At 33.5% G+C, this 12,130-nt stretch overlaps 2 protein-coding genes across 6 annotated transcripts in view; both read right to left on the bottom strand.

Annotated features, from left to right (window-relative positions):
• The window catches only part of LOC107071716 (serine/threonine-protein phosphatase 2B catalytic subunit 3), a 303,766-nt gene extending 297,312 nt beyond the window's left edge, over positions 1-6,454 (bottom strand). For 4 of the 5 annotated variants that reach the window (XM_015330944.2, XM_015330943.2, XM_015330940.2 and 1 more), the window contains exon 1: positions 5,385-6,452. In XM_015330944.2, coding sequence (XP_015186430.1) covers positions 5,385-5,436 — 52 coding nt within the window. In that variant the 5' untranslated portion in view covers positions 5,437-6,452. Of the gene's footprint in view, positions 1-5,384 lie in introns of all 5 variants that reach the window. The other variant, XM_015330945.2, reaches the window with a different exon arrangement.
• A 1,724-nt stretch (positions 6,455-8,178) lies between these two features.
• Rab35 (RAS oncogene family member Rab35) lies at positions 8,179-11,808 on the bottom strand. Its single transcript, XM_015330953.2, has 3 exons — positions 11,430-11,808; positions 10,320-10,744; positions 8,179-10,224 (listed from the first exon to the last, which is right to left on the bottom strand). The coding sequence occupies exons 1-3, from the start codon at positions 11,479-11,481 to the stop codon at positions 10,096-10,098; spliced, it is 606 nt and encodes a 201-aa protein (XP_015186439.1). The 5' UTR covers positions 11,482-11,808; the 3' UTR covers positions 8,179-10,095.
• Positions 11,809-12,130: the final 322 nt, after the last annotated feature.

The raw sequence follows: 12,130 nt of genomic DNA on the forward strand, positions 1-12,130 counted from the left end.
TTATTATTATTATTATTATTATTATTATTATTATTATATATAATAGTTACATATTTCGTTACTATTAAGAAAAATAGAAGGAACACAAAATACTTGACATTTGCATATTAAAATTTTGATATTATACACGACATACAGATAATCCAAAATATATATATGCATATGTCATATATGTCATAAAATATTGCGATGTAGGAAAATGAGGAGGGGAGGTCTTTATTCAATGTTCGACAGTGAAATAGGTATTGTCAATGTTATTTTTCAAAATGTCAAAAGTACGAATTGCTAGTGTAAAGAAAAGATAAAAAGAAAAAAAGAAATGTAAGCATTACGCCAGCGCGAACTATGACGCCACACATTCGACATACCAATTATGTAAGATAGCAATGAATGCGACGCGGAATAACTGAACGGCGTCAAAACCTTATCACGTTGGTTGTACGTTGCGCAGCAACCCTTTCGCTTAATTACGACCGCTACAATAATGACAATGGAACTCGTCGGAGATAAAAAAAAAGGAGATTAAAAAAAAAGGAGAAAAGAAAGAAAAGGGAAGAAAAAAAAAAAAGAAAGAGATCATAAGCGGAAGAAGAGACGCGCATATCGACTTGCATTTCGATCTAACGAGTGCATGAAAATACATACGTTTATGTACAGTTCTATTTCTTTTTCTTTTCCTTTTTTTTTTTTTTTGAAAGTCCATTTATTCTTATTTTTAAATATTTAAGAATTCTCATTAGAATCTCGATTTAAAAGTATGTATTAATTTATAAAGTCGAATAATTTTTATAAACGTATAAACATGTTAAATATAATTATTCTATAAGAATTATTAAAACTGGATCTTTTTGGGAAGACTTTAAAAGGAAGAACCGTTTATTTATTATTTTCTTAGAACCTGACTCAATTATAAAAATTTTGAAAATATCTACCAATAAGAAAAAAAGAAAATAGTTAAATTCGAAGTGACGTCATTTTGATATTCATTTTTAAAAATGAATGTATTACTATTGTCCAAGTTTTGCTAGAAAGGTCCAAGAAATTTGAAAATGGCTTTTTTAAGGGTCGCTACAAGTATTTCTTCCCTTTTTCAGCCCACCTCTCTCATTCTCATATCAAAGCACGGTTGCATAGCTCCAAAAAAAGAAGATATATATATATACAAGAGCATACTCGGGAGGGAGTCACGGACTACTCTCGGTAAGGGTCAATGACCAGACCCTTGCCACCTGTGCATCCACCACAAATCCTAAATTGGTTTCTCCTTTTTTCACTTTTCTGACTTCCAATTAAATGCCCAAAAAAAGAATACTAATCGATTACTAATCGTTCTCTATTCTTTCTTCCTTCCTCTCACGTCAGATAGAAAATCTTTTCTAACTGTTATACCATTACGATTGGCAGTAGTTCTCAAAGTATAGGTCGCGTTATATTTTTAATAGATCGACAAAATAATATATGTGTTACCTTATCAAATAAAACAAGTAAGGAATTTGTTTATGAAAAATTTTCAATAATAATTTTATTCGTTAAATGTTCTTGCGATTTTGTGAGATTTCTATCGTATTTTTACAATAATATATATATAATGTACTATTATTTCAGTCTATAGTAAGGCTTCTTAAAGTGTGAACCGCGTAATTAAATTTACGGGTCGCAGAAATGTTAACAAAACTAAAATATTTCTGAACGCTCAACGACCGAAAATTAATTCAAAATCAATTTGATAATATTACAGGAATAATATATGTATGAATTTATGATAGTAAAAGAGAAGATATTATAGAAAATATTAGCTCGCGAATAAAAGGGATCGTCAAGTAGAAAAATTGAAAAATCCCTAATCTATAAGATTCTTTCGTAAAAATTGTATAATATAAAGATATTTCGGTCAAGGTATATGATTACCAACAAGTTTATTGGATTGCAGAACAGAAAAGTTGAGAAACGCTGTGATCATTAGTATCCCCATTATTAGCATCAGTATGCATACCGTAACTCGCAACAGTAACGAAGACCCAATAACAGTAGTCGATCGTGTAAAGCACTAAACGAAAATGACGTTTCCCTTTCGCCATTATTATAAGTACTTATATATTAACTATAGTACCTATATTTTCTCTTGTCAAATATGACATTATTACGCTAACGCAATGCTGAATTGGAGATATAGGGGGAATTTGCAAAAATAGAAAGAAATATATAATTTTATTAATTTTTTAAATATACAAAAATTAATCTGCGTAAGTGTGTATGATTATTTCTTTAAAATTCCAATTATTTTTGTCCAACGCAGATAAAGTGATTGTATGTTTAATAATTGATTTTTATGAATATCTCTACATATTTCATGATTTTATAGCTAGTATTAAATATAACAATTTTTAAAATATAGATTACAAATTTTATAATAATAATAGCTACTATTACTTTTATCGTAAATATTGTAACAACCGTAGACATCATTGTATAATACTGTTTAAACTTTAACAGTTCTATTCCATCAAAAAACTCCCCTATTTCCACCCACACTTTCTCACTTCCTACAGACATCTTTTCAACCCCGATCAATTTTCTAAACAAACTCCCATCATTTTCTTCGTCTCCGTTTTCCCTCAAAAAACATTCTCCATTTTAACTTAAAAAATGTCTTTAATTATTATTTACTTATTTCCAATAAAATAAGTACGTACATTTCTGAAAGTATAAAATTCCTTAACTCATATTACGTTATTTTAGTTACTTCTGAATAATGCGGTATATAACAATAAATAGGAAGAAAATAGGGAGTAAAAGAAGAAAAGAAAATAAATAAAGAGAGAGAAAGAGAAAGAGGTAGTCACGTTGCACGCTGGCGAAGGGCCATAACTGTGGAGATACGAGGATGGGAACATAGTTGGCTCACGATTTGGTTGTTCAGTGGTAAATGTATATACACATATGTGTATATATATATATATATATATATATATATACGTGGCGACCTTTTCTCAACTCAAACGAAATTTTCTCATCTATTATTAGGAGCAACGACACGTGAATCGAACATATCTTCTTCTTCTTCTTCTTCTTCTTCGCCGCTGCCATTACCATCACCTCCTTTTGTTCCTCCTCGAAAATATACCCTCTCAATACGTTAATTCGTTCCATGTCGTATCGAAATCTGTATTAAATGAAACCAAATATAGGGTGGCAGAAATATTCAAGCTACACAAGGGTTGTCCAAGGTTTATTATTAAATCATCCTATATACATGGAAATTATGATAATAAGAGTATCGTGTTATAAAAGGGCTTTCGTAAATTATGTTCTCCTCAATATCATATCGAAAGGGTGTTACATAAGAGGATTAAGGGTATATCTATCTATTAGAAAAACAATCGAAAATAATTCAACAATTTTCTATATAAAAAAAAGAGTGGACATGTTACATTCGATCAAAATTTATAGGTAAACCTAACTTACAACTTTTTTTATTTTAAAAAATAAATAATCATAATCCAACAATAAAAAAAATATTATTTATTAACCGCAACGAGTGAAATATTTGTATGACCAATTTAACGTGGATTGCAATTATACGAAATATAAAATAAACTATTGTTCTTCTAGACACCCATTCAATTAGTAATCTTTTAAAAATTGTAAATGGTCGATCTATTGGTAGGAGAAACGGAAACGGTCGATCTGTCCGGTTGCGGTACAGTTGCGGCACCGCTGTGGCAACGGCAACGGGGGGTTGGGCTAGAAAACTAAGGGGGTTGAGGGTAGACGCGTGACCGCGCTCGGTCAGCTGTTCGCTGCTCGATCAATCGATCGTTCGTTCTTCTTTTTTTCTGTTTTTTCCGTTTCTTTTTTTCGTTCGTTTGCTTGCACGTTTGGTGCGTCGAGACGCGAATTTTCAAGTCCGCCGCGACGACGACGACAACGAAACAACGTCCTCGAGACGATTCCGTTCCTCGACCTCGAGTGAAACGAGGTTGTGCTCGCGTGCTTCGAAAAGAAGGAGACTCTCATCTTTCCCATCCTCTCCTCTCGCGAAAAAAGAAAAAAAGAAGAATTTAAAGAGTGGAAAAAAACGAAATAAGGAAGTAAAAAAATAGAAGTAATTGTAATATAAGTGTTAAAAGTAGACGCATTAGTAGAACAAAAAGTAAAAGGAGTGAGTAGTAGTAGTAGAGGAAAAATAAAAGGGAAGTAGATGTAGGGAAAGGAATAATGGTTTAGGAAAAAATAAAAATAGTAGTTGTGTAGTAGTAATAGAAGAAATAAAAGTAGTAATATAGAGAAAGAAGAAGAAGAAGAAGAAGAAGAAGAAGAAGAAGAGAGTTAAAGAAGTAATATAAGGAGTAGAAGCAGAAGCAGTAGTAGTAAAAGAAGAAGTAATAGTATTAGTGGGTAGTAAAGAAAGAAGAAGTAAAGAAATAGTGAAAAGGGAGAAGAAACAGAAACAGTAGTAGTAAAATAATTAAAGAAGTAATAAAAGAAGAAGAAACAGACACACAATAGTAAAGGTAGTAAAAGTACAAATAAAATAAGAAGAACAAATAATAGTATTAATTATAGTAATGCAGTGTAATGTTAATAAAATTGTATTAATAGAAGAAAAAAAAGAAGAAGTAAATAAGTAAATAGTAGAGGAGAAAGAAGAATCGGAAACAATAGTAATAGGAATATAAGAAGAAGTAGAAGGATCGCGCGACGGATGCGGCGCTTGGTCTCAAAAACGAGGCCGCAAGAAGAGCATAGTTGAGCGAGTTGAGACGAGGAAAGGCGAAAAACGAAGGGTCAGCGAGAGAACGTTGTCAGGTCGATAGCAATGGCGCCATGGGGCCACGAAGAAAATCAATCCCGCGCGACATACACGTCGTGTTTTGACGCGCTTCTCTCTCTCTTTCTCTCTTTTCTTTTTCTTTCTTTTGCATCTCATTCCTCCTTCCTTCCTACCTTCCTTTCTCTCTCTCTCTCTCTCTCTCTCTCTCTCTCTCTCTCTCTCTTTTAACACGCGGATCTTCTACTAGACGATCGATATTCACGTTCGAAGAAATTCTCATAGGGTCAAAGTATTGAAACAAACAAAAAAATATAAAATAAAACAAATGTACAGAAATAGAAAAGAATTAAATAACGAGGTAAGGATAAATGTAAAGAGAGAGAGAGAGAGAGGAGAAAAGTATTGTATATGTATAAGTAGGGTGGTAGTAAGTCCATAGCTCATGACAAATCTGACGTACCGACAGAGAGAAACGTTCGAGAGATCGTGCACACAACGGCATGACTCTTCTTTCTCATACGAATAAAATCTCATATTATTTAAAAAAAAAAAAAAGAAAATAATAGCAAGTGTCCGGTATAGAACAAAGAAAAACTTTCTCGTGTCTTACTTTTGATTACTCGTTCCGTCGTCGAGAGCTTCTGCGAATTGTTTGAGGTCATGCTGGCTGGATCAGGATGGGCGCCGGCCCCTCGCTCTCTTTCTCTCTCCTCTCCTCTCCACTGCTCACACTCTCACCCTTTTCCTCGTTCTCTTCCTCGTTCTCTGTAGCTTTCTCTCTCTCTCTCTCTCTTTCTCTCCCTCTCTCTATCTTCCTCCGACACACACACAACTATCTGTCTGTCTGTCTGTCTGTCTGTCTCTCTCTCTCTCTATCTATCTTTTTGCTCGGCACACGCGCTCCTGTTGGGTCCGGTCAGTCAGCAGCGGTGACCCGGTGCACGGGACGATCTCGATCGGTCCTCCACCTACTACGTTCCTCTGAACGGCGCGCGCTCGTTTCTCTATTAACGAGATGGTGGTAGCAGTTGCAGCAACAGCAGCACCTCTCGCATCGGTGGCGAACGTCGACAGGAAAAGCCAAGACCGACAACGATGATGACGACGAAGGCGACGACACGCACGTATGTTGTAGAAGCAACGAGGTATTATGTGGCTGGGAAAGAAACTCGCGTGGATGTAACGTGAAGAGGGAGAAAAGACGGGGGGATCGGAGAGGTGACGGAAGTTATCGCACGGTACGACAGCGGCGGCGATACGACATTGGTCGCTCCAGAACGTCGTCGTTCATGGGCGTTTGCGGAGAGCAAAACGAGTTTTCCCCTTCGCGCCTCTCTTCTCTTATCCGTTCTTTTCTACTCTACTCTACTCTACTTTACTCTTCTCTTCTTCTCTTCTCTTCTCTTCTCTTCTCTTCTCTTCTCTTCTCTTCTCTTCTCTTCTCTTCTCTTCTCTTCTCTTCTCTTCTCTTCTCTTCTTCTTCTCTTCTCTTCTCTTCTCTTCTCTTCTCTTCTCTTCTCTTCTCTTCTCTTCTCTTCTCTTCTCTTCTCTACTCTTCTCTTCTCTTCTCTTCTCTACTCTTCTCTTCTCTTCTCTTCTCTTCTCTTCTCTTCCCTTCTCTTCTCTTCTCTTCTCTTCTCTTCTCTTCTCTTCTCTTCTTCTTCTCTTCTCTTCTCTTCTCTTCTCTTCTCTTCCTTCCCTTCCTTCTCTTCTCTTCTTCTCTTCTCTTCTCTTCTCTTCTCTTCTCTTCTCTTCTCTTCTCTTCTCTTCTCTTCTCTTCTCTTCTCTTCTCTTCTCTTCTCTTCTCTTCTCTTCTCTTCTCTTCTCTTCTCTTCTCTTCTCTTCTCTTCTCTTCTCTTCTCTTCTCTTCTCTTCTCTTCCTTGCGCTTCTCCGCCCGAAACACCCTCCTCCTCTACTACTTTTTTCTTATTTTCTTCCCTTTACTACTTTAATTCCTTCTTCTTCTATTTCTTCTCGTTATCGTATTCTTTTCACACTATCTCCTCCTATTCCTCGTACGAGTTGCACGATCAAGACTACGATTCACAAGAAAGAAGTTATTATTTTTGTTTTCTAATTAGTAAACGACTAAATAATTGGACCACGCGAGCTGCAAGGCCAGTAAATAAGCTCGATGAGATCTCAGGATATTGGCACTACTACGAGAGAACACGAGAGCACGCAAACGTAAACGTAAACGTAAACGCAAACGTAAACGCAAACGCAAAGGCAAACGTAAACGTCAACGTTAACGTCAACTATGACAATCGACGACAAACAACAAACACGACGACGACACGATGACAATGACGATGACGATGACGATGACGAGGACGGCAACGACAACGACGACGACGACGACGACGACGACCGACGCGGCGACGACGACGACGACGACGACGACGGCGGCGGCGACGGCGGCGACGACGACGACGACGACGGCGACGACCGACGATGAAGACTCGAGAAACAAACTTTTTTTATTTGAACGATTTAAAGAGAGACCGATGACAGACAGCGACGGCGACGACGACGACGACGACACCGTATAAAGTACCGCGACACTGACACCTCACGGTCGAGTCACCACGCCGCTAAATTCTACTACAAGATGTCTGTCTTTCTGGTTCTCCGCGGCGCGAACACTGACTACTTCGCGACTACCTTACGCTCGCGCACCCCGTTGCGCGCACCGATCATTCAAGGCCGCCATCTCAAGCCGCGACCACCAGGTTGTACCATCATAGCTGAATCATTGCAAATTCTCTCCGCTTTCCCGCTCAATGTCGCCAATTTCAAATTAACATTATATGTTAATACTCTCTTATTGTTAATAATTATTAAATACTACAACATTACAGTACATACCGCGTATACTTTTACAAATCTTATTTCCCTTTATATTACAATAATCATTTAACCGATAACCCCTTGAACATATTTATGATGAAACGTTTAATATAACTATTCGCCGAAATTATCCTACTTTTCATATCACTTTACATTCAATGCACTATCTTTTTCTTTTTCTTTCTCTCTTTTCTCTGTTTCTAAAATTTAATCTTTTAATCCTTTAATCTTTATTTTCTCTCATTCCTTCCTTCGTTAAATAAAAAATTTGTAAAATAATAAGTAACTTCCGATTCGCTAATCGATTAACCAATAAACTTCACGTTTTTTCGGTCAACGTCATTCTCCAATCATATGCGAGATTTCCGTATTACACGTTTGAATACACCAATCAGCACCAAGCCTATCAAGAGCGGCAATACGACTATACAATTGAAACTCTTGTAATTTTTACTTACTTCTATAGATAAGTATAATTATATCAAGCAATATAAAATTATCTTTGAGTATTCATTTTGTTATATGCTAAAGATTTTTTTTAATAGAAAAGAAGTAACATAAATATATCGTATATTGTTCTTATAATTTATTTACATTTTCGAATGATTTCACGAAATATGACTATATAATAACACGTTTTCTTCAATTATATTTATAAGTCCATATTGTTAATGTCCATATTGCATTAACACAGAGAACACAGAATTCTAACTAATCACGCGTTCGTATACAAATAATATAAGAACAAGACATGCCATTCGTTTAACTTTTCTTTCTTTATAATAATTCATGCAAAACATATTATTTAAAAGAATATAATATCACAATACGAGATATTTTAGAAAGTATATTAACCGTTTGCATACCGCAAAGTTTTCAAAAAACACGATTGAAAAAAGCTGAGTAGTGCGATAATGCTTCATCAATTAAATGTCGAAAAAAGCTGAAGAGCACAATTGCACATTTTTAATTATGGGTCCGCAATCTGAGAGCGTGCCATCAGTTGTCTTTATCGACGAAATACGCTGGGTTTTTTCGACCAGAAATTTGAATAACGCAAAAGTGGCCCATGATACTTAAACGGTTAATATCGTTATTGTATTTATATTTTCCTATTCATATTTTAGCAAAATACGATATTTTTATAAACAGGCTAGATATAATTAATTATTGATATTAAAAATTCGCATACAAATTCACGCGAAAGCTTAAAAGAAAAGACAATTGTTTTCGAATATCTCTTCTTCTATTTTTTCAATGATGTCAATAAGGTAATATAAGAAACATAACATGAAAAAGTAACGCAGACAAGGACAAAAATGTATGGGCAAGGGAATTATTTAGCGCTTCATCGCTTTATACATAATTTGGTATAACTTCAATTTACATGCAATCTCATTTCATTTTCAAAAATACAAATGAATAATAATTCTTGGACTTTTCCAAGCAACATTTAACACTCGTATTTTTCACTATTTCATAGCATACAATTAAAAATAACTGTAAAGGAAGCAACTAAATCTATAACAATATTATAATTTTGAGATAAAAAATTAATATGAGGTTGATGATAAGCTTATTCTTTCAGGATAAATATTCGAATTAGCTTTATGTATTTTATTGTAGTTTAGATAGAATACGAAATACCAAATTAATGTCAAACTTCTGCTTCGTATAACTATCTTCTTTGTGCGGTATGACAACTAATTCGAATGATGATTCACATTTCAATTCAATATTTAAATTAAACTTAAAGAAACAATTACCGATTTTAAAACTATATTTTTGAAGCAAACCATTTGAAAGTTATTGATACTTCGTTAAACATTAATGATCATTTACTAGAATTAGAGAGTAACATATTACATAAAATAGAATTGTCTTCTGAATACTATTAACAAATCGAATTTGCTTTATAAAACTCAAGTATTTCAGCCAATAAAATGATAAGTTAATTTTTACATGAAATTTATATTTTTTAAATATACTTTTTCATATTTCATTAAAAATGTCCAATTTTATTTCCAAGGAATGTAAAAGAGGAATAAAAATTTCCGTTTTCTCTTTCGCTAATATTTTTCTCTGTAGATCTTATAAAATAAATAAACTTTGTTCTTATTACAGCGTCAAATAGTATTCTTGTACGAATAAAAACGTATAGAATACCATGCAGAGTCACTTTGGCTGAATAAGCTATATATTGCTCAGGAAATTTCAAGCTTTGAATGTAAATACAGTTCAAAGTTAAATTTCATTAGGAAGCAATCTTAAATTTCATAATCGCGGTACAAAATTTGATGATTTTAGAAAATATCAAGGTGTATGGCATCTCATGTTCGCTATTTTACAAACATGGACTCACTATTGTATTCTCTCTCTCTCTCTCTCTCTCTCTCTCTCTCTTTTTTCTCTCTATCCTATTATTGTATAAAATAATATTATTAACAGTTTGCACGATTTTGTGGTGCTGTTAACAACATTTTTTCCTATGCTGTTTTGTATTTTTTCTCAAATTAACTGTTTCATTCGTTTGTATAGCTTGACGCTCATTCCGTTCTCTTTTGGTCCGTAATACTTGCCGTGTTATTGCCATAAACATCTACAAAATATATATTACATAGTTTTATATTGAGGTATAAAATTAAATAAAATGATAAAATATATATATCGTTAGCTTAACAAAATTAACGATACCTCTTCAACATTGATATTATTCTTAGCAGATGTTTCAAATAGTTGAATTCCCATTTGATTGGCAAACCTTTGTGCATCTTCCGTAAGCACTACTTTCTGATTAGGCGCATCGTTCTTATTTCCTACAAGTACCCTGTTAACAACGTCACAATTTTCCTCTATTTCGTGTAACCACCGTTTAACATTTGCAAATGAGTCACCACTGGTCACATCGTATACAACTATAACGCCATGAGTTCCCCTGTAGTAAGTTGAAGTTATTGTCCGAAATCGTTCTTGTCCAGCTGTATCCCAAATTTGCAGCTTTACTCTCTCACCGTCTATTTCTACAGTTTGTATTTTAAAGTCCACTCCTATTGTAGTTATATAACTGCCATTGAAAGTATTGTCTGCAAATCTCAGGAGAAGGGAACTCTTACCTACTCCTGTAAACAAAAAGCAAACGTATGCATTATTGAAGGAGATTCTACTTATTTTATCTCAATTAAGATAAGAAATACATAATAATAAATTACAATCAATCAAATCTCTTGACAATTACAACAATTGTACGATTATGTAAGAGCATACTATTTTAATGAAGGGTAACATAATATTATGGATACATGTAATCATATATAATGATATACACTATATTAATAAAAAATGGCATTGACTTTACACTGTCATCTTAAGCATGAATCAATTAATAACATACTGCATAAAGAATAGCCCATTGAAATCTCAATAATTTGTTTACTTTGCAATTATTTTATATAAATATGTTTCATATATTTAAACTTTTGCAATTACAAATACAAGAACAAAGATAATTGAATGATTATAATTTCAAAAAAGAAAAAATAATCTATAAATTTTATATAAATCAAAAGCTGTGTTTTTTATTACTTTTAAATCAATATTAATTATTATTGTATATTATTGTAATATTATTTATTAAGTAATTTTTTCGTTCGTAAGAGCAATAAGTTTGTAATATTTGATCAACTGTGAATCATATATACATATATGTATCCAGTTATAACTCTCACATATATATGTGTATTTTACATTGTTTTATATTATCAAGTGCTATATAAAATTGCTATACATATATATAAGTATATTTACCACTATCTCCTATCATTAACAGCTTAAATAAATGGTCATATTCCCGGGCCATTTTGACATTTATGAGGTGCACTATATTATCGAAACTATAGCTTTGAAATTTTAAAGCCTAAACAACACGATATCTACACCACGAGAATTAACTATTGACAGGCCGACGTAACAAAATGAACACTTTCTCTCTATAAATTTCGATGAAACCTGTCGTAACTTAAAGGTAAACGATTTTAACATTAATTGATCGCCATATTTATTTGCCGTGATATCAGTATTCATTATCACTATTGAGAAAAAAAGAGCTACATTCGTTTAAAATGACGCCCATCCCATATCAAATTGTCAGCAACATGTCGCTACCGCCATATTACCATAGACTGTAGAACATAACCAAGCAGAGAGAAAAGTTTTTCATTTAAAAAACTTAAGGCGCGTTTAGTTTAACCAATACCTCCTAAGTACGATTGACCAATCATTACGAGAATATGTTGAAAAGATTTTAGCCTATTCTTTTTGAAAATGTTTTAAACTACACAAAAAAATAAAAGTGAATTTAAACCAGAAAAAAATGATTCTTAACAAATATTAAGCTTAAAATATTTCAATCTAACTTTATACATTTAATCTCTTAATAACTGTACGGCAATATAGTGGTTTTCGTGTATGTCATCTTTTTGAACGATATGCCAATATATTGGTTCACT

Source organism: Polistes dominula, unplaced genomic scaffold, assembly GCF_049000335.1.
Source record: "Polistes dominula isolate Pdom_NZ unplaced genomic scaffold, Pdom_raw_medaka contig_22, whole genome shotgun sequence".
In the NCBI taxonomy this organism is placed as follows: Eukaryota; Metazoa; Arthropoda; class Insecta; order Hymenoptera; family Vespidae; genus Polistes; species Polistes dominula.

Excerpts from the sequence above, each read along its gene's own strand:
- Rab35 (XM_015330953.2), bottom strand. The coding sequence starts at position 11,481 with ATGGCCCGGGAATATGACCATTTATTTAAGCTGTTAATGATAGGAGAT. Across the intron at positions 10,745-11,429 it reads GTTAATGATAGGAGATAGTG|GAGTAGGTAAGAGTTCCCTT; the intron begins GTAAATATACTT and ends TTTTGTTTACAG. Across the intron at positions 10,225-10,319 it reads ATAATATCAATGTTGAAGAG|ATGTTTATGGCAATAACACG; the intron begins GTATCGTTAATT and ends TATATTTTGTAG.